The sequence below is a fragment of the Anas platyrhynchos genome, chromosome 31 (assembly GCF_047663525.1).
Source record: "Anas platyrhynchos isolate ZD024472 breed Pekin duck chromosome 31, IASCAAS_PekinDuck_T2T, whole genome shotgun sequence".
Classification (NCBI taxonomy): domain Eukaryota; kingdom Metazoa; phylum Chordata; class Aves; order Anseriformes; family Anatidae; genus Anas; species Anas platyrhynchos.
The window spans coordinates 5,968,260-5,989,792 of record NC_092617.1 but is presented as its reverse complement, the minus strand read 5'-3'; the positions used below and the strand labels follow the sequence as shown (position 1 = coordinate 5,989,792).

At 54.5% G+C, this 21,533-nt stretch overlaps 3 protein-coding genes across 3 annotated transcripts in view; all 3 read left to right on the top strand.

Moving 5' to 3' along the window:
• Positions 1–4,495, top strand: part of LOC119717072 (phosphoenolpyruvate carboxykinase [GTP], mitochondrial-like) — a 28,721-nt gene extending 24,226 nt beyond the window's left edge. The window contains exons 7-10 of the mRNA XM_072029802.1: positions 722–940; positions 2,617–2,754; positions 2,829–2,924; positions 3,719–4,495. Of these exons, the coding sequence (XP_071885903.1) occupies positions 722–940; positions 2,617–2,754; positions 2,829–2,924; positions 3,719–4,182 (917 nt within the window). The 3' untranslated portion in view covers positions 4,183–4,495. The remainder of the gene's footprint in view (positions 1–721; positions 941–2,616; positions 2,755–2,828; positions 2,925–3,718) is intronic.
• A 1,200-nt stretch (positions 4,496–5,695) lies between these two features.
• Positions 5,696–20,843, top strand: DCAF11 (DDB1 and CUL4 associated factor 11). The gene is made up of 14 exons (XM_072029787.1): positions 5,696–5,867; positions 6,163–6,332; positions 7,077–7,177; positions 7,289–7,374; positions 8,206–8,270; positions 9,510–9,610; positions 10,835–10,981; positions 11,275–11,329; positions 11,746–11,872; positions 14,107–14,292; positions 15,641–15,794; positions 17,712–17,855; positions 18,663–18,769; positions 20,721–20,843. The coding sequence occupies exons 2-14, from the start codon at positions 6,163–6,165 to the stop codon at positions 20,823–20,825; spliced, it is 1,548 nt and encodes a 515-aa protein (XP_071885888.1). The 5' UTR covers positions 5,696–5,867; the 3' UTR covers positions 20,826–20,843.
• Positions 19,691–20,708, top strand: LOC139999962 (uncharacterized; the record flags this gene model as incomplete). Its single annotated transcript, XM_072029634.1, is given in 3 exon segments — positions 19,691–20,192; positions 20,194–20,497; positions 20,499–20,708. Coding segments are annotated over 3 exon segments (957 nt in total), but the record flags the coding sequence as incomplete, so codon positions are not given.
• Positions 20,844–21,533: the final 690 nt, after the last annotated feature.

Genomic DNA, 21,533 nt, shown 5'->3' with positions numbered 1-21,533 from the left:
TTTTTCCATTGTTTCTCCTTTTTTCCCCTTCTTCATGTTTTTTTTTGCCCTTTTTATCATTTTTTCACCTAATTTTTATTTTTTCAATTTTTTCTCCTTTTTTTCCCTTCTTCATGTTTTTTTTGCCCTTTTTGTCGTTTTTTCTCTTCTTTTCTTACTTTTTCCATTTTCTTCTCCTTTTTTTCCCTTCTTCATGTTATTTTTTTGCCCTTTTTATCCTTTTTTCACCTAATTTATGGTTTTTTCAATTTTTTCTCCATTTCCTCATTTTTTTTCCTTTTTTTCTCCATTTCCTCATTTTTTTTCCTTTTTTTCTCCTTTTCCTCATTTTTTTTACATTTTTTCTCCTTTTCCTCATTTTTTCCTTTTTTCCTCCTTTTCCTCATTTTTTTCCTTTTCTCCTTTTTTTCCCTTCTTCATGTTTTTTTTTCCCCTTTTTGTCCTTTTTTCACCTAATTTCTCATTTTTTTCATTTTTCCCCCTTTTTCCTCATTTTTTTTCCGTTTTTTCTCCTTTTCCTCATTTTTTTTCCTTTTTTCTCCTTTTCCTCATTTTTTTTCCTTCTTTTCTCCTTTTTTCCCCTTCTTCATGTTTTTTTTTTGCCCTTTTTATCCTTTTTTCACCTAATTTCTCATTTTTTCCATTTTTCCCCCTTTTTCCTCATTTTTTTTCCGTTTTTTCTCCTTTTCCTCATTTTTTCCCCTTTTCCCTGCTTTTTCAGGTCGGCTCCGCGCCATCAACCCCGAATGTGGCTTTTTTGGGGTGGCCCCGGGGACCTCCCCCAAAACGAACCCGAACGCGATGGCGGCGGTGTCCCGTAACACCATCTTCACCAACGTCGGCCACACCAGCGACGGGGGCGTCTACTGGGAGGGGCTGGACCAGGCCCCGCCCCCCGGCGTCACCCTCACCTCCTGGTTGGGCAAGCCGTGGTCGCCGGGTAAGCCCCGCCCACATAATTTGCATAAATTTGCATAAATTGGCGCAAATTTACACAAATTGCACAAAATTGCACAAATCTGCCTTTTTGTCGAATTTATGACCCCCCCCCCGGCGTCACCCTCACCTCCTGGTTGGGCAAGCCCTGGTCACCGGGTAAGCCCCGCCCACATAATTTGCATAAATTTGCATAAAATGGCTTAAATTGGCTTAATTTGGCTTAATTTTCCATAATTCCCCCTTTTTGCTCCTAATTATGCCACCCTGGTGTCACCCTCACCTCCTGGTTGGGCAAACCCTGGTCTCCTGGTAAGCCCTGCCCATAGCAATTTGCATAAATTTGCATAGATTTGCATAAATTTATGTGAATGGCTTAAATTGGCTTAATTTGGCTTAATTTTGTTTAATTTTAAGTAATTCCTCCTTTTTGCTCCTAATTATGGCCCACCGGCGTCACCCTCACCTCCTGGTTGGGCAAACCCTGGGCGCCCATAAAAATTTGCATAATTTTGCACAAATTTGCACAAATTTGCACAAATTTACGCAAAATTGCACAAAATTGCACAATTCTGCCTTTTCGTCCTATTTATGGCCCCCCCGGCATCACCCTCACCTCCTGGTTGGGTGAGCCATGGTCCCCCAGTAAGCCCCGCACATATCAATTTGCATAAATTTGCATAGATTTGCATAAATTTGCACACATTTACGCAAAATTGCACAAATTTGCACAAAATTGCACAATTCTGCCTTTTTGTCCTATTTATGGCCCCCCGGTGTCACCCTCACCTCCTGGTTGGGCAAACCCTGGTCCCCCAGTAAGTCCCGCCCATATAAATTTGCATAAATTTGCATAAAATTGCACAAAAATGCACAAAATTGGACATATTTTGCGTAATTTGCATATTTTAAATAAATTTACAAATTTCCTCCTTTTCTATCCCATCTAATTTGCATAACATACGTAATTTGCACACTTTTTTTGCATATTTTCTTCTTTTTGAACCTACCTAATTTGCAAAAATAAATTACTTAATTAAATTATTAAATTATTAAATTATTTTTAACTATTTTGCATATTTCCCCATTTTCGGACCCACCTAATTTGCAAATTTACGTAATTCGCATAAAATCTGCATAACCTCTCCTTTTCAAACCTACCCAGTTCGCATAAACTCCATAATTCAAATAAATTTTAAAAATTGATTTTAAATTTTTTAAAAGCTTAAATTTTAAAATTTTAAACTTTGGCAGGTTTTAAATTTTTAAAAATTTTTAAAAAATTTTAATATTTTTTTAAACTTTAAAGTTTTTTGCAGGTTTTAATTTTTAAATTTAAATTTAAAAAAATTTAAATTTAAAAAAAATAATTTTTTAAAATTTTTTAAATTTTTTTAAAAAAATAATTTTTTAATAAAATTTTTTATTTTTTTATAATTTAAATTTTTTTGCTGGTTTTCAATTTTAAAATTTAAATAAATTTTCGAACTTTCTATGAATTTTAAATAAATTTCCGAATTTCATCTTTAAATAAACTTTCGTAAATTTCGAAATTTGCGTAATTCGCATAAATTTCCGTATTTTGCGTATTTTTGCCGTTTTTTTGTCGTTTTCGCTCCCGTTTTCGCCTATTTCCTCCTTCCCGCTCCCATTTCTGCCGTTTTTCGCCCCAAAATCCAGGCGACCCCGAGCCCTGCGCCCACCCCAACTCCCGCTTCTGCGCCCCCGCCCGGCAGTGCCCCATCATGGACCCGGCCTGGGAGGACCCCCGGGGGGTCCCCATCGACGCCATCATCTTCGGGGGGCGCCGCCCCCGAGGTAAGCCCCAAACCCTGATGACCTTATCATGACGTCATGATGACGTCATGATGACGTCATTGATGCCCCCCCAGGGGTCCCCTTGGTGTTCGAGGCCTTCAGCTGGCGCCACGGGGTCTTCGTGGGCAGCGCCATGAGGAGCGAGGCCACCGCCGCCGCCGAGCACAAAGGTAAAGTCCTCCAAGGCTTCTGATTGGTCCTCACGGGTCCTCCGAGCCTTCTGATTGGTCCGTCCCGACCTCCTCCCGGCTCCTCATTGGTCGGCTGGGTGTTTCCTGGCTCCTCATTGGTTGGCTGGGTTCGTCCCGGCTTCTCATTGGTCCCCCGATGTCCCCATAGCCCCCTTGGGGTTGTGATGCCCCCAAATGGTTTCTACCTGCCCCAAAACCAAGGTTTTCGCCCAAAATGACCCAAAAATGCCCGAAATGGTAAAAAGCCCCCCCTAGATTCCATAATGACGTTTGATGATGTCATGACCATCTTGACCAATCCCAAAATGACCTCTTTTTGCCCCAAAACGACGTTCTACCACCTTATATGGGTGTTCACCAAGTTTCTAACTCCATCTTTTGACTTAAAAACCCCAAAACCACCCAAAATTGTACCATGATGTCCCTAGATTCCATAATGACGTTTGATGATGTCATCACGCTCTTCGCCAATCCCATAATGACCTCTTTTTACCCCAAAACACCCTATAAGGATGTCCACCAAGTTTCTACCTCCACCTTTTGACTTAACAACCCCAAAATGACCCAAAATCATAAAATGCCCCCCCGAGACCCCATAATTACATTTGATGACCTCACCACCCTCTCAACCATTCCCAAAATGACCTCTTTTTACCCCAAAACCATGTTCTACCACCCTATAACAATATCCACCAACCCTACAACGCTGTTTTTGACTTAAAGACCCCAAAATGCCCCAAAATGATGCCCCTTTTTTTGTACCCCCCCCCCAGGTGGCCGCATCCTCCACGACCCCTTCGCCATGCGCCCCTTTTTCGGCTACAACGCGGGCCAGTACCTGGCCCACTGGCTGGCCATGGGCGAGCGGGGGGGGGGCGCGCGCTTGCCCCGCTTCTTCCACGTCAACTGGTTCCTGCGCGACCCCGCCCGCCCCCAAAAATTTTTGTGGCCCGGTTTTGGCCACAACGCCCGCGTTTTGGCTTGGATTTTCGGCCGGCTGGAAGGAGAAGACAACGCCCAGGCCACCCCCATCGGTTGGGTGCCCCGCGAGGGGGCTTTGGACCTGCGGGGGCTCCCCGGGGTGGCCCACCGGGACCTCTTCGAGGTGGGCAAGGAGTTTTGGGAGAAGGAAGCCCGGGAGCTGCGGGCCTACTACGAGGAGAATTTCGGCGAGGATTTGCCCCGCGAGGTCATGGCCGAGCTGGAGGCGCTGGAGGGGAGGCTGAAGAAGATGTAGGAGGGGGTTGGCTACCGGATTCGGGGGGTTGGCTACCGGATTTGGGGGGTTGGCTACCGTTTTTGGGGGGTTGGCTACCAAAAAATGGTGGTTGGCTACCATTTTTGGGGGTTGGCTGCCAAAAAACGGCGGTTGGCTACCAAAAAATGGCGGTTGGCTACCTATTTTGGGGGGTTGGGTACCAAAAAATGGCGGTTGGCTACCAAAAAATGGTGGTTGGCTACTGTTTTTGGGGGTTTGGCTACCAAAAAATGGAGGTCAAAAGGGTCGGAGGCCATCTTGGGGGCATAAAGTGGTGGTGGAGCTTCGTCAAGTGGTGGTCGTGGTCTTTGTTGGGCGGCAGGGGGTGGTGGCTACCGTTTTTGGGGTGGTGGCTACTGGTTTTGGGGTGGTGGCTACCGTTTTTGGGGGGTTGGCTACCAAAAAAATGGCCATCGGGGTGGTAGGAGGTCATAAAATGGTGGTCGGGCTCTTCGTTGGGCAACACAAGATGGTGGCCAGCGAATTGGGTTGGTGGCCACCGAGAAATGGTGGCCCTGGGGGTGGTGGCTACCATTTTTGGGGATTTGGCTACCAAAAAATGGTGGTCAGAGGGGTTGGTGGCCATCTTGGCTTCATAAAATGGTGGGCGGGGTCTTTTTTGGGCAACACAAGATGGTGGCCAGCAAGTTGGGTGGGTGGCCACCGAGAAATGGTGGTCAGGGGGTGGTGGCTACTGGTTTTGGGGTGGTGGCTACCGTTTTTGGGGGTTTGGCTACCAAACAATGGCGGTTGGCTACCGGATTCGGGGGGTTGGCTACCAAAAAAGGGCGGCCATCTTGGCTGGCAGCCATTTTGGAAGCCTGGCGGCCATCTTGGCTGGCGGCCATCTTGTTTGGGGGCCATTTTGGGTCCTTGGTGGCCACCCATGGGGGGGGGGGGGGGGGGGGGGTTGGGTGACCCCGCGGCCATCTTGGTGGCCACCTCCCTCCCTCCTGGCGGCCATCTTGTTGTCACGTGACCCTCGCTCTGCATCGCCATTGGCTGCCCAAAGTCCCGCCTCCTCCACCTGCCTCCTGATTGGCTGATGGCCCCCGCCCCGCCTCCTGATTGGCTGACAGCCCCGCCCTGCCTCCTGATTGGCTGACAGCCCCGCCCCGCCTCCTGATTGGCTGTGGGACACCCCCTGGCGGCCATCTTGGCTGACGTCACTTCCTGTGTCCCTCCTCCCCCCCCATTGGCCGCCCCCCTGACCCCATTGGCCAACCGCAGCCCCCCGTCGCCCCGCCCACGTGACCCCCACGACCAATCCCCGCCCCCCATCTCCCCCACCCCCTCCCCCAGCCAATCAGCAGCCACTTCCTGGATCCGAGCTCCCTTCCCATTGGCTGCCGCGCGCCCCGCCCCCCTCTTTGCCCTGATTGGCCGCCCTTGTGCTCCCTGCTCCCCCATTGGCTGTTCCCTGCCGCAAGCCCCGCCCCCGGGGGGCTCCCCGCACCAATAAAACCAAACCGGAAGTGTCCCGGATGTGACGTCAGTACCGCGCTGCGCCCTTCCGCCTTTCCCAGGGGCGCGGGCGGGGCCTCGCGCACCACGTGACCCCTCCAGCCAATCAGCGCCCTCCTTTTAGGCCCCGCCCCCTCTGCTCCCCTTTAAGCCCCGCCCACTTCCGGTCTCTCCGCCGTAAACACCCGGCGGGGCCCGAGGTGAGGGGAGGGGGCGGGGGCGGCTCCTGATTGGCCCAGCGCCTCCCCCCCCCCCGCTTCCTGATTGGCTGCCGGGCCGGGGGCGTTGCCATGGTTACCCAATAGGGGCGGGGGGCGCGCGGTTGCCATGGCGACGGGGGGAGGCTGCTCTTAAAGGGGCCGCAGCACCCGGAAGTGGGGGATTTGGGGGGGGGGGGGTGGATTTTGGGGCGGTTTCCGGGAAAATGGGGAGGGGGAGGGGGGCCCCGCGGTTGCCATGGTAACCCCGGGGGTCCCCCCTGTCCCCCCCCCGCAGATGGGGTCGCGGAGCAGCAGCAGCGCGGGGGGGGAGGGGCGAGACCCCCCCCGGGAGGAGGAGGAGGAAGAGGAGGAAGAGGAAGGGGGAGGGGGAGGGGGGGGGGGAGGGGGGAGGGGGGGGGGGGGCGACGTGGACCTGGCCCAGGTGCTGGAGGCGCTGCTCAGGAGGTGGGGGAGGGGGGGAAAGGGGGGGTGGGGGGGGGGTTGGGGGGGGTTTGGGGGGGTTATGGGGGGGATTTGGGGGGAATTTGGGGGGTTTTGGGGTCTTTAGGGGGGATTTGGGGGGATTTGAGGGGGTTATGTGGGGGGATGAGGGGAGATGGGGGGGTTATGGGGGGGTTTGGGGGGTTTGGGGGGGGTTGGGAGGGTTACGGGGGGGTAAGGGGGGGATTTGGGGGGAATTTGGGGTCTTTATGGGGGGTTTGGGGGGAGTTGGGGGGAACTGGAGGGGAGTTGGGGGGGTTTGGGGGGAGTTTGGGGAGTTTTGGGGTCTTTAGGAGGGGGTTGAGGGGGTTATGGGGGGGTTTGGGGGGGAATTGGGGGGTTATGGGGGGATTGGGGGATTTGGGGAGGATTTGGGGGGGATATGGGGGGGGTTTGGGGGGGTTTGGGAGGGGATTGGGGGGGGGGTTGGGGGTTTATAGGGGGGTTAGAGGGGGAGATGGAGGGGTTATGGGGGGGATTTGAGGGGAGTTGGGGGCGATTTGGGGGGTTTTTGGGGTCTTTATGGGGGATTTGGGGGGGGGTTGGAGGATTTGGGCTAATTTCGGGTCATTTTGGCCCAATTTCGGGTGATTTTGTGCTCCCTGGGGATTTTGGGTCAAAACCAGCCCTTTTTGGGGCCGCAAAGCATCTCCCCCTCCCCCTCCCCCTCCCCCCCTTCCTCCCACTCCCCCCCCAATTTTTTTTTAGGGGCCAGGGCCCCCCCCAGGACCCCTCGGACGACGACGACAGCGATGACGTCACCGATGACATCACCGATGACGTCACCGCCGCTGGCCCCGCCCCCTCGGGTAACCCCAGAGGGGAGGGGGCGTGACTTAGGGGAGGGGGCGTGGCCTGGAGGAGGAGGGGGCGTGTCCTGGCGGTGGCCCCGCCCCCTGAGCCTCCTCTCGTCCAATCAGCGCTGGCCGAGCACGAGCTGAGGGCGGAGCTGGAGCTGGCCGGGGGGCGGGGCTGCGAGAGGAACCTCCCCCGGCTCATCCGGCAGGTGGGGGGGGGGGAGGGTTTGGGGGGAAAAAGGGCGGTTTTGGGGCATTTGGGGGGAAAAAATGGAGTTTGGGGAGTTTGGGGAAAAAAATGGGGGTTTTGGGGCATTTGGGGGGAAAAACTGGAAATTAAGGGGTTTGAGGGGAAAAAGGGGGATTTTGGGTTGTTTTGGGGGAAAAATGGAGTTTGGGGAAAAAAATGGGGGTTTTGGGGCATTGGGGGGGAAAAAATGGAGTTTTGGGAGTTTGGGGGGAGAAAGGGGTTTTGGGGGAAAAATGGGGGTTTTGGGGCATTTTGGGGTGAAAACAATGGAGTTTTGGGGGTTGGGGTGGAAAAGGGGGATTTTGGGGTGGGAAAGTGGGATTTTGGGTTGAATGATTGGTGTTTTGGGGGAAAATGTGGGAGTTTGGGGTTAAAAAGGGTGTTTTGGGTGGAAAAAGTGGTATTTTGGGGAAAAAAAGTGGTATTTTGGGGAAGAAAGTGGTTATTTTTGGGGAAAAAGTGGTATTTTGGTGGGAAAAACTGGTATTTTGGGGAAAAAACTGGACTTTTGGGCAGAAAAACAGGTATTTTGGGGGAAATTGTGGGGTTTTGGTGGGAAAAGCGGTATTTTGGGTGGGAAAAGAGGTATTTTGGGTGGAAAAAGTGGAATTTTGGGTAGAAAAAGTGGTATTTTGTTAGGAAAACAGCATTTTTTGCTATTTTGGTGGGAAAAAGTGGTATTTGGGGCAAAAAGCTGTTATTTCGGGGGGGGGAAAGGCTGTTTTTTGGTATTTTGGGCCGGGCGTGCTCTTTTTTTGGGCTGAAACCCTGCGATTTTGGGTCCCTGCAGCGCGAGTGGGGCCGGTGCCGGGCCGGGAGCTTCTCGGCGGGGGAGAAGGCGCGGCTGGGGGAGCAGTGAGTGGGGGGGGGTCACGTGGGGGGGGGGTCACGTGGGGGGGGAGGGGTCGTGTATGGGGGTGTGGGAGGGCTCGGGAGGTCATAGAGATGGTGGGGTGACCATAGAGATGTTGACCATAGAGATACTGACCATAGAGACTTTGGGTTGACCATAGAGAGGTTGGGAGGACCATAGAGATGTTGAGAGGGCCATAGAGACATTGAGTTGACCATAGAGACGATGACCATAGAGTCATTGGGATGACCATAGAGACGTTGGGAAGACCATAGAGATGTTGGGATGACCATAGAGAAGTTAGAAGGACCATAGAGACGTTGGGTTTACCATAAAGATGTTGACCATAGAGACGCTGACCATAGAGACATTGGGTTGACCATAAAGTCGTTGGGGTGACCATAGAGATGTTGACCATAGAGATGTTGGGATGACCATAGAGAGGTTGGGAGGACCATAAAGACATTGGGTTGATCATAGAGATGATGACCATAGAGACTTTGGGTTGACCATAGAGACGTTGACCATAGACACATTGGGATGACCACAAAGATGTTGGGAGGACCATAAAGATGTTAGGATGACCATAGAGATGATGACCATCGAGTTGTTGACCATAGAGACATTGGGATGACCACAAAGACGTTGGGATGACCATAGAGACGTTGACCATAGAGACATTGACCATAGAGACGTTGGGAGGACCATAGAGATGTTGGGATGACCATAGAGAACTTAGAATGACCATAGAGACGTTGGGATGACCATAGAGATGTTGACCATAGAGACATTGACCATAGAGACGTTGGGTTGGCCATAGAGACGATGACCATAGAGAAGTTGGCATGACCATAGAGATGTTGACCATAGAGACGTTGACCATAGAGACGCTGGGTTGGCCATAGAGACATTGGGAGGACCATAGAGATGTTGGCATGACCATAGAGACATTGAGTTGACCATAGAGACCTTGATCATAGAGACGTTGACCATAGAGACCTTGACCATAGAGTTGTTGGGTTGACCATAGAGACGATGGGTTGACCATAGAGACGTTGGGAGGACCATAGAGATGTTGACCATAGAGACGTTGACCATAGAGATGTTGGGATGACCATAGAGACGTTGACCATAGAGACGTTGACCATAGAGACGTTGCGTTGACCCCCTGGAGGCCTGGGGGTGGTGCCGGTGGGCGGGGCTTCCCGAGGCCCCTCCCCCACTCTGTCCCCGCCCCCCAGCTTCCTGCCCAATCACGTGGCGGCGGTGGAGTCCTACCCGCAGAAGGCGTTCTGCGGCATCTTCTCCGACGACGGCGAGCTCTTCGTCTCCGCCTGCCAAGGTTTTGGGGCGAAAAACGGGGTTTTTGGGAAAAAAAATGGGGTGGAGGGTGTAGGGAGGGGTTTTGGGGAGAAAAACGCAGGGTTTGGGGGGAGAAAAGTGAGGTTTTTGGATGTTTTTTTAAGGGAAATGAGGGGTTTGGGGTAGGAAATGGGTTTGGGGTGAAAAAGAAGGGTTTTGGGTGTTTTTAGGGGAAAAAGTGGTTTGGATGGAAAAGGGGAGGAAAAGGGGTGTTTTGGGGAAGGAAAATTGGTGGATTTAGCAGGAAAACGGGGCTATTTGGCAGGAAAAATGGATTTTGGGGTGTTTCAGGGTGTAAAAAGCGGTATTTTTAGAAAAAAAGGTGGTTTTTTAGGTATTTTGGGTGGGACGAGGAGGGTTTTGGGCAACCAAATAATATTTTGATTGGAAAAAGCCCATCTCGGGCTATTTGAGAAAGAGAAAAACTCAATTTCGGATGGGAAAAGCTCAACTTGGAGTCAGAAAAGTGCATTTTGGCGTATTTTGGGTGTGAAAAACCTCTATTTTGGGCATGCAAAGCAATATTTTGATGGGAGAAAGTGCTTTTTGGGGTATTTTGAGCGAGAAAAACTCCGTTTTGGGTGGGAAAAGCTCAACTTTGAGCCAGAAAATTGCATTTTGGCATATTTTGGGTGGGAAAATCCCAATTTTGGGCATGCAAAGTGATATTTTGATGGGAGAAAGTGCTTTTTGGGGTATTTTGAGCGAGAAAAACTCCGTTTTGGGTGGGAAAAGCTCAACTTTGAGCCAGAAAATTGCATTTTGGCATATTTTGGGTGGGAAAATCCTGATTTTGGGCGTGCAAAGTGGCATTTTGACGGGGGAAAATGCATTTTAGGTTATTTTGGGTGAGAAAAACGCGATTTTGGGTGGGAAAACCTCAACTTTGAGCCAGAAAAGTGCATTTTGGGGTCTTTTGGGTGGGAAAATCCTGATTTTGGGCACGCGAAGCGATATTTTGATGGGAGAAAGTGCTTTTTGGGGTATTTTAGGTGAGAAAAGCTCCATTTTGGGTGGGAAAAGCTCCATTTGGAGCCAGAAAAGTGCATTTTGGCGTATTTTGGGTGCGAAAACGCCTATTTCGGGCGCGCGAAGTGGCATTTTGCTGGGGAAAAAGCCGTGTTTTGGGGAATTTTTGTGGGATTTTGGGGATTTTGGGATTTTGGGGGGATTTGGGGATTTGCCGTGACCCCCGGTGCCCCAGACCAGACCCTGCGGGTGTACACGTGCCGGGGCCGGGCCCTGCGGCTGCTGCGCTCGACGCGGGGCCGCGACGTTGGTTGGAGCATCCTGGACGTGGCCTTCAGCCCCGACGCCTCCCAGTGCCTCTACTCCAGCTGGTCCGACTACAGTGAGTGGGGGGCGGGGCTTAGGGGGGAGGGGGCGGGGCTTATGGGGAGGGGGCGGGGCTTGTGGGGAGGGGGCGGGGCTTGGGGAAAGGGGGCGGGGCTTGGGGAAGGGGGTGGGGCTTGGTGGTAGAGGTCAAGACCCAAGGGCGTTGACCTCCCGGCGTTGGGTCAAGGGGAGGGGGAGGGGCTTATGGGAAGGGGGAGGGGCTTGTGGGAAGGGGGAGGGGCTAAAGGGGGAAGGGGGAGGGGCTTAAAGTGCCCCGCCCACTCCTGGCCCCTCCCCTTCCCCCCCCAGTCCACGTCTACGACATCTACGGGGACGGCGACAACCACACGGCGCTCGACCTCAGGTGGGGCCTGGGGCGGGGGGGAGGTCAAGGGGTCAAGGTGGAGGTCAAGGGGTCAAGGCGGAGGTCAATGGGGTGGGTTGGAGGTCCCTGAAGGTCAATGGGTCAAGGTAGAGGTCAAAAGGTCAAGTAGGAGGTCAAAAGGTCAAGGTAGAGGTCAGGGGGTCAAGGTAGAGGTCAAGGGGTCAAGGTAGGGGTCAAAAGGTCAAGTTGGAGGTCAAAAGGTCAAGGTAGAGGTCAGGGGGTCAAGGTAGAGGTCAAGGGGTCAAGGTAGGGGTCAAAAGGTCAAGTTGGAGGTCAATGGGGCAGCCTGGAGGACTTATGGGGGGCCTGGAGGACTTATGGGGCAGCCTGGAGGACTTATGGGGGGCCTGGAGGACTTATGGGGGGCCTGGAGGACTTATGGGGCCGCCCCACAGGCCGGAGGAGCGCCGCTTCGCCGTCTTCTCCCTGGCTGTGGGGCCGGACGGGCGCGAGGTCCTGGGGGGCGCCAACGACGGCTGCGTCTACGTCTACGACCGCGAGGCCCAGCGCCGCGTCCTACGGGTCAGCCCCACGGCCGGGGGGGGGGGTTGTGGGGTGGGGTTGTGGGGTGGGGTGGCCCCATAGATCGCCCGCTGGCCCCATAGATCATTATGGGGTCATGGTGGCCCCATAGATCAAGGTTGGGGGGCGGTGGCCCCATAGATGACCAGGTGGCCCCATAGATGGTTATGGGGTCATGGTGGCCCCATAGATCAAGGTTGGGGGGTGGTGGCCCCATAGATCTTCTGGTGGCCCCATAGATGGTTATGGGGTCGTGGTGGCCCCATAGATGGTTATGGGGTGGGGTGGCCCCATAGATCGCCCGCTTGCCCCATAGATTGTGGTTGGGGGGTGGTGGCCCTATAGATGGTTATGGGGTGGGGTGGCCCCATAGATCATGGTTGGGTTGAGGTGGCCCCATAGATCGCCCGGTGGCCCCATAGAGGGTTATGGGGTCGTGGTGGCCCCATAGATTGTGGTTGAGGGGGTGGTGGCCCCATAGATGGTTATGGGGTGGGGTGGCCCCATAGATCGCCCGCTGGCCCCATAGATTGTGGTTGGGGGGTGGTGGCCCCATAGATGACCAGGTGGCCCCATAGATGGTTATGGGGTTGTGGTGGCCCCATAGATCATGGTTGGGGGGTGGTGGCCCCATAGATCGCCCAGTGGCCCCATAGATTGTGTTTGGGGGGCGGTGGCCCCATAGATGGTTATGGGGTCGTGGTGACCCCCCCCAAATGCCCCCAAACCCCCCAAAACCCCCCAAAACGCCAAAAAACGCTAAAAAACGGCAAAAAACGCCATAAAACGCAAAAAAAAAAAAAAAAAACAACAAAAAACTCCAAAAGCCACCAAAAAAAAAAAAGCCAAAAAACGCCAAAAAACGCCAAAAAACGCTATAAAACGCCAAAAAAAAACAACCTAAAACTCCAAAAGCTGCCAAAAAAAACCACAAAAAAACGCCAAAAAAAAAAACACCCAAAACCCCTCAAAACGTCTAAAAACACCTAAAAACACCAGAAAACACCAAAAAACACTAAAAAACGGCAAAAAAATCCTAAAAAACAGCAAAAACGCCATAAAACGCCAAAAAACGCCAAAAAAAGCCAAAAACGCAAAAATAATCACTAAAAAACGCTAAAAAAAGCCAAAAAACACCAAAAAAACGCCAAAAAACGCCAAAAAAACGCTAAAAAACGGAAAAAAAAAACGCCAAAAAACGGCAAAAAACGCCAAAAACCACTAAAAAACGCTAAAAAAAAGTGTAAAAAACCGCAAAAAAAGCCAAAAAAGCGCCAAAAAGCACCCAAAAAATGCCAAAAAAAAGCCAAAAAGCTCCAAAAAATGCCAAAAAACGCTAAAAACGCCAAAAATCACCAAAAACCCCCCAAATCCTCCCAAACCAGGTCCCCGCCCACGAGGACGACGTGAACGCGGTGGCGCTGGGGGACGCCGGGGGGCAGCTGCTGCTGTCGGGGGGGGACCCCCCAAAACACCAAAAAACACCAAAACCCTCCAAAACCCCCAAAACCCCAAAAAACCCCCAACCCCCCCCGAAACCCCCCAAAACCCCCAAACCCCCCCAAAACCCCCAAAACCCCCAAAACCCCTAACCCCCCCCAAAAAAACACAAAAATCCAAAAACGTAAAAAGAAAGACAAAAAGAACCAAAAACACCAAAAAAAAAGCAAAAAAAAAAACGATAAAAAAACACCAAAAAAAGCCCAAAAAACCACAAAAACGCCAAAAAAAGAAAAAGCCAAAAAACCACTAAAAAACGCTAAAAAAAAAAAAAACAAAAAACGCTAAAAAACGCTAAAAAACACCAAAATACACTAAAAACGCCAAAAAACGCCAAAAAACGCTAAAAAACACACACACAAAAAAAACGCCAAAAAACGCCCCCAAAAAAAACATTAAAAAACGCTTTATAAAAGCATCAAAAACGCAAAAAAAACACCAAAAAAACGCTAAAAAACGCCAAAAAATGCTAAAAAACTCCAAAAAACACTAAAAAAACGCAAAAAAACGCTAAAAATGCAAAAAAAAACCACTAAAAACGCTAAAAAAAGCATCAAAAAACTCCAAAAAAAGCTAAAAAAGCACCAAAAAATGCTAAAAAAACGCCAAAAAAACGCTAAAAAACGCCAAAAAACGCTAAAAAACGCCAAAAATGCTAAAAATCGCCCAAAATCGCCCAAAATCGCCCAAAATCGCCAAAAATCGCCAAAAAGCCCCAAATCCTCCCAAACTAGGTGCCCGCCCACGAGGACGACGTGAACGCGGTGGCGCTGGGGGACGCCGGGGGCCACCTCCTGCTGTCGGGGGGGGACGACGCCGTCTGCCGGGCCTGGGACCGGCGCTGCCTGAGCCAGGAGCGCCCCCAGCCCGTGGGGGTCCTGGCGGGGCACCGCGACGGGGTCACCTTCCTGCACCCCCGGGTGGGGAACTGGGGGGGACTGGGGGGGACTGGGAGGGGCTGGGAGGGGCTGGGAGGGGATTGGGAGGGACTGGGAGGGGATTTGGGGGGATTGGGAGGGGATTGGGGGGGATATGGGGGGACTGGGAGGGGATTGGGAGGGACTGGGAGGCACTGGGAGGGACTGGGAGGGGATTGGGAGGGGTTATGGGGGGACTGGGAGGGACTGGGAGGGGATTTGGGGGGATATGGGGGGGATATGGGGGGACTGGGAGGGACTGGGAGGGGATTGGGGGATACTGGGATATACTGGGAGGGGACTGGGAGGACTGGGAGGCACTGGGAGGGGACTATGATGTTCCTCATGATTCCTCACCCCGTTGACCCCAATCTTGACATTTTTCACCCCATTGACCCCAATCTTGATATTCTTCACCCCATTGACCCCAAATATGACATTTTTCACCCCATTGACCCCAATTTTGATGTTCCTCACCCCATTGACCCCATTGACCCCAAATATGACATTTTTCACCCCATTAACCCCAAATATGACATTCTCCATGATTCCACCGTCATTTTTGACCCCAATCTTGACATTTTTCACCCATTGACCCCATTTTTGATGTTCCTCATGGTTCTACCACCCCCATTGACCCCAATCTTGACGTTTTTCACCCCATTGACCCCATTGACCCCAAATACGACGTTTCTCATGGTTCTATTGACTATGATGACTCCAATTTTGAAGTTTTTCACCCCATTGACCCCAACCTTGACGTTTTTCATCCCATTGACCCCAATCTTGACGTTCTTCACCCCATTGACCCCAAATACGACGTTTTTCACCCCATTGACCCCAATCTTGACATTTTTCACCCCATTGACCCCAAATATGACATTTTTCCCCCCATTGACCCCAAACTTGCCGTTCCTCACCCCATTGACCCCAAATATGACGTTTTTCACCCCATTGACCCCAAATATGACATTTTTCACCCCATTGACCCCAATTTTGATGTTCCTCACCCCATTGACCCCATTGACCCCAAATATGACGTTTCTCATGGTTCTGTTGACCATGATGACCCCAATCTTGACGTTTTTCACCCCATTGACCCCAATTTTGATGTTCCTCACCCCATTGACCCCACTGACCCCAAATATGACATTTTTCATGGTTCTACCATCCCTGTTGACCCCAAATATGACATTTTTCACCCCATTGACCCCAAACTTGCCGTTCCTCACCCCATTGACCCCAAATATGACATTTTTCACCCCATTGACCCCAAACTTGCCGTTCCTCACCCCGTTGACCCCCAACTCCCCCCCGATGACCTCAGCGATGACGTCACCCCCCCCCGTAGGGTGACGGGCGCTACCTGGTGACCAACTCCAAGGACCAGACGGCCAAACTTTGGGATCTGCGGCGCCCGGCGGGGCCGGGGGTTTTGGCGGCCGCCCGGCGAGCCGTGGCCCGGCAGAGTTGGGATTACCGCTGGCAACGCGCCCCACGGAGGGGTGAGATGTGGGGCCGGGGGGTGGTTATGGGGTCAGGGGTGGTTATGGGGTGGTTATGGGGCGGTTGGAGGTGGTTTTGGGGTGGTTGGAGGTGGTTTGGGGTGGTTATGGGGTGTTTATGGGTCACTATGGGGTGGTTTTGGGGCGGTTGGAGGTGGTTTGGGGTGGTTATGGGGTGGTTATGGGGTCGGGGTGGTTATGGGTCACTATGGGGTGGTTTGGGGTGGTTATAGGGTGGTTGGGGGTCACTATGGGGTGGTTGGAGGTGGTTATGGGGTGGTTATGGGGTGGTTTGGGGTGGTTTTGGGGTGGTTATGGGTCACTATGGGGTGGTTTTGGGGTGGTTTTGGGGTGGTTTGGGGTGGTTTGGGGTGGTTATGGGGTGGTTGGAGGAGGTTTGGGGTGGTTGGAGGTCCCTATGGGGTAGTTATGGGGTGGTTTGGGGTGGTTATGGGTCACTATGGGGTGGTTATGGGTCATTATGGGGGGGTTTGGGGTGGTTTGGGTCCCTATGGGGTAGTTATGGGGTGGTTATGGGGCGGTTGGAGGTGGTTTTGGGGTGGTTGGAGGTGGTTTTGGGGTGGTTTTGGGGTGGTTATGGGGTGGTTTGGGGTCACTATGGGGTGGTTATGGGTCACTATGGGGTGGTAATGGGGTGGTTATAGGGTGGTTGGGGGTGGTTATGGGGTGGTTTGGGGTGGTTATGGGTCACTATGGGGTGGTTTTGGGGTGGTTATGGGGTGGTTTGGGGTGGTTATGGGGTGGTTGGGGTGGTTGGGGGTCACTATGGGGTGGTTATGGGTCACTATGGGGTCATTTTGGGTCCCTATGGGTCTCTATGGGTCCTATGGGGTCTCTATGGGGTCTATGGGTCCCTATAGGGTCTATGGGGTCTCTATGGGGTCTATGGGGTCTAAGAGGCCCTATGGGTTCCTATGGGTCCCTATAGGTCCCTATGGGGTCTATGGGTCCCTATGGGTCCCTATAGGGTCTATGGGGTCTATAGGTCTCTATGGGGTCTCTATGGGTCCTATAGGTCCCTATGGGGTCTATGGTGTCTATGGGTCCCTATAGGGCTCTATGGGGTCTATGGGGCCCTATAGGTCCCTATGGGGTCTATGGGTCCCTATGGGTCCCTATAGGGTCTATGGGGTCTATAGGTCTCTATGGGGTCTATATGGGGTCTATGGGTCCCTATAGGGTCTATGGGGTCTTATGGGGCACTATGGGGTCTCTATGGGGTCTATGGGTCCTATGGGGTCTCTATGGGTTCCATGGGTCCCTATAGGGTCTATGGGGCCCTATGGGGTCTATGGGGTCCTATGGGGTCCCTATAGGGTCTATGGGGCCCTATGGGGTCTATGGGGTCCTATGGGGCACTATGGGACTCTATGGGGTCTATGGGTCCTATGGGGTCTCTATGGGTTCCATGGGTCCCTATGGGTCTCTATGGGTCCTATGGGTCCCTATAGGTCCCTATGGGTCCCTATGGGTCTTATGGGGTCTCTATGGGGTCTATATGGGGTCTATGGGGCCCTATGGGTCCTATGGGGTCTCTATGGGGTCCCTATAGGTCCCTATGGGTCCTATGGGGTCTCTATGGGGTCTGTGGGGTGCTATGGGTCCCTATGGGTCCCTATGGGGTCTATGGGGTCCTATAGGTCCCTATAGGGTCTATGGGGCCTCTATGGGGTCTATGGGTCCCTATAGGTTTCTATGGGGTCTATGGGGTCCTATAGGTCCCTATGGGGCACTATGGGGTCTATGGGGTGTATGGGGCCCTATAGGCTGCTATGGGGCGCTATGGGGCTCAATGGGGCCCTATGGCCTCTATGGGTCTCTATGGGGTCCTATGGGGTCCTGTAGGTCCCTATGGGGTCTGTGGGCCCCCCTGACCCCCAAATTTTTTTGGGGCAGCCCTGGGGACGGCGCCGCTGCCGGGGGACAGCTCGCTGGTGACGCTGCGGGGCCACGCGGTGCTGCACACCCTCATCCGCTGCCGCCTGGCCCCCGCCGGGGGGCGCCACCTGGCCACCGGCTGCGCCTCGGGGGCGGTGCTGGGTAAAGGGGGGAGGGGGCGGGGCCTAAAAAAGGGGGCGGGGCCTGGAAAAGGGGGCGGGGCTGGAAAAAGGGGGTGTGGCCTGGAAAAGGGGGTGGAGCCTAAAAGGGGGGCGGGGCCTAAATGGGCGTGGTCTGGAGGGGGTGGGGCTTAAGGGGGTGGGGTCCCAGGGGGCGGGGCTTAAGGGGGAGGGGCTTAAGGGGGCGGGGCCTAAAGGGGGTGGGGCTTAAGGGAGGGGGCGTGGCTTAGGGGAGGGGGCGGGGCTTAAAAAGGGGGCGGGGCCTGGAAAAGGGGGCGGGGCCTAAATGGGCGTGGTCTGGAGGGGTGGGGCCTAAAGGGGGGTGGGGCTTAAAGGGGGCGGGGCTTAAGGGAGGGGGCGTGGCTTAGGGGAGGGGGCGGGGCTTAAAGGCTGGGGGCGGGGCTTAGATTCAATGGGGTGGGGTAGGGGGAGTCAAAAGGGGCGGGGCTTAAGGGAGGGGGCGTGGCTTAAAGGGGGCGTGGCTTATGGGAGGGGGCGTGGCTTAAGGGCTGTGGGCGTGGCTTAGCCCCAATTGAATGAATGGGGGGAGGTCAAAGGGGGCGTGGCTTAGGGAGGGGGCGTGGCTTAGGGGAGGGGCGTGGCCTAAGGGATGGGGGCGTGGCCAATGGGGGCGTGGCTTGAGGCTGGGGGCGGGGCTTAAAGGCTGGGGGCGGGGCTTAGCCCCCATTGAATGAATGGGGGGGGAGCCAAAGGGGGCGTGGCTTAAGGGAGGGGGCGTGGTTTAAGGGAGGGGGGCGTGGCCTCTGTGACCCCGCCCCCCACCCCGCAGTATACGACGTTCTGACTGGCCGGGCCGTGCGGCGCTTGGCCAATCACGGGGGCTGCGTGCGGGACGTCTGCTGGCACCCCCAGGGGGCGGAGCTCGCCAGCGCCTCGGTGGGCGGGGCTTCAAGGGAGGGGGAGGGGCTTAGGGGGAGGGGTCTATGGGGCAGGGGTATATGGGGTGGGAGGATCTATGGGGCAGGGGTCTATAGGGTGGGGGTTCTATGGGGTGGGGATCTATGGGGTTCGGGATCTGTGGGGCTGGGATCTATGGGGCTGGGGGTCTGTGGGGTTGGAGTATATGGGGTGGGGGAATCTATGGGGTGGGGGTATGTGGGGTGGGGAATCTATGGGGCTGGGGTCTATGGGGCTGGGATCTATGGGGCTGGGGTATATGGGGTGGGGAATCTATGGGGTGGGGGTCTATGGGGTGGGGGTGTCTGTGGGGTGGGGGTCTGTGGGGTGGGGGCCTATGGGGCTGGGATCTGTGGGGCTGGGATCTATGGGGCTGGAATATATGGGGCGGGGGGATGTATGGGGCTGGGAATCTATGGTGTGGGGATCTATGGGGTGGGGGTCTGTGGGGTGGGGATCTATGGGGCTGGAATATGTGGGGTGGGGGGAGCTATGGGGCTGGGATCTGTGGGGCTGGGGTATATGGGGTGGGGATCTATGGGGTGGGGGGGCCTATGGGGCTGGGAGCTATGGGGTCAGGGAATCTATGGGGCAGGGGTCTATAGGGTGGGGGTTCTATGGGGTAGAGGTCTATGGGGTGGGGGTGTCTGTGGGGTGGGGGTCTATGGGGTGGGGAATCTATGGGGCTGGGATCTGTGGGGCTGGGATCTATGGGGTGGGGGTCTATGGGGTGGGGGGGGCCTATGGGGCTGGGATCTAGGGGGTCGGGGAATCTATGGGGCAGGGGTCTATAGGGTGGGGGTTCTATGGGGAGGGGTCTATGGGGTGGGGATCTATGGGGCTGGGATCTATGGGGCTGGGGATCTGTGGGGCTGGGATCTATGGGTCTGGGGCTCTATGGATCTGGGGCTCTATGGGGCTGGGATCTATGGGGCTGGAATCTGTGGGTCTGGGGCTCTATGGAGCCGGGAATCTATGGGGCTGGGATCTATGGGTCTGGGATCTATGGGGCTGGAATCTATGGGGCTGGGAATCTATGGGGCAGGGAATCTGTGGGGCTGGGGCTCTATGGAGCCGGGAATCTATGGGGCTGGGATCTATGGGGCTGGAATCTATGGGGCTGGAACCTATGGGGCTGGAACCTATGGGTCTGGGATCTATGGGGTGAGGGATGCATGGGGTGGAATCTGTGGGTCTGGGGCTCTATGGGGCACGGATCTATGGGTCTGGGGCTCTATGGGGCTGGGAATCTATGGGGCTGGGATCTATGGGGCTGGAATCTGTGGGTCTGGGGCTCTATGGGGCACGGATCTATGGGTCTGGGGCTCTATGGGGCTGGGAATCTATGGGGCTGGGATCTATGGGGCTGGGATCTATGGGGCTGGGGCTCTATGGGGCTGGGAATCTATGGGGCTGGGATCTATGGGGCTGGAACCTATGGGTCTGGAATCTATGGGTCTGGGGCTCTATGGGGCACGGATCTATGGGGCTGGGGCTCTATGGGTCTGGGGCTCTATGGGGCTGGGATCTATGGGGCTGGAATCTGTGGGTCTGGGGCTCTATGGAGCCGGGAATCTATGGGGCTGGGATCTATGGGTCTGGGGCTCTATGGGGCTGGGAATCTATGGGGCTGGGATCTATGGGGCTGGGATCTATGGGGCTGGAATCTGTGGGTCTGGGGCTCTATGGAGCCGGGAATCTATGGGTCTGGGATCTATGGGTCTGGGGCTCTATGGGGCTGGGAATCTATGGGGCTGGGATCTATGGGGCTGGAATCTATGGGGCTGGGATCTATGGGTCTGGGACCTATGGGGCTGGTATCTATGGGGCTGGGGATCTATGGGGTGTAATCTATGGGTCTGGCCTCTATGGGTCTGGGCCCTATGGCTCTGGCCTCTATGGGGCACGAATCTATGGGGCTGCCCCACAGTGGGACGGGAGCGTGCGCCTCTGGGCCTACCGGGAGCCGGAGGAGGACGACGAGGACGAGGCCGGGGGCGGCCGCCCCACAGCGCCCCTGCCCCACAGCAAATAAAGGCCCTGCGACCCCCAAGTGATGACGTCATCTGTGGGGCAGGGGGGTGGGGGGATGTGGGGTGGGGTTGGGGGGTGGCGGGGGGCGGCTGCCCCATAGCTGCCCCACATCTGCCCCACATCTGCCCCATAAGTCCCCCAAATCTGCCCCATATCCCCCTAAATCTGCCCCATAGCTGCCCCACATCTGCCCCATAACCCCCTTTTCTGCCCCACATCTCCCCATATCTGCCCCACATCTGCCCCATAGATGCCCCATATCCATCCCAAACCCGCCCCATAACCCCCCTAAATCTGCCCCATATCCCCCTTAATCTGCCCCATAGCTGCCCCACTTCTGCCCCATAGCTGCCCCACTTCTGCCCCATAAGTCCCCCAAATCTGCCCCAAATCCCTCTAAATCTGCCCCACATCTGCCCCATAACCTCCTGTATCTGCCCCACATCTGCCCCACAACTCCCCATAGCTGCCCCATATCTCCCCATATCCACCCCATAGCTGCCCCATAACCCCCAAATCCACCCCATAACCCCCCCATAACCCCTCCAAAATAACCCTATAACCCCCCTAAATCTGCCCCACATCTCCCCATACCAGCCCCATAGCTGCCCCATAGCTGCCCCCAAACCCCCCAAACTCGCCCCATAGCTGCCCCATAACCTCCTGTATCTGCCCCACATCTGCCCCATAACCCCCTTTCCTGACCCTC

Coding starts and splice junctions, on each gene's coding strand:
- DCAF11 (XM_072029787.1), top strand. CDS start 6,163: ATGGGGTCGCGGAGCAGCAGCAGCGCGGGGGGGGAGGGGCGAGACCCC. Junction 9,611..10,834: donor CTTCGTCTCCGCCTGCCAAG/GTTTTGGGGCGA, acceptor CCGGTGCCCCAG/ACCAGACCCTGCGGGTGTAC. Junction 18,770..20,720: donor CGGAGCTCGCCAGCGCCTCG/GTGGGCGGGGCT, acceptor GCTGCCCCACAG/TGGGACGGGAGCGTGCGCCT.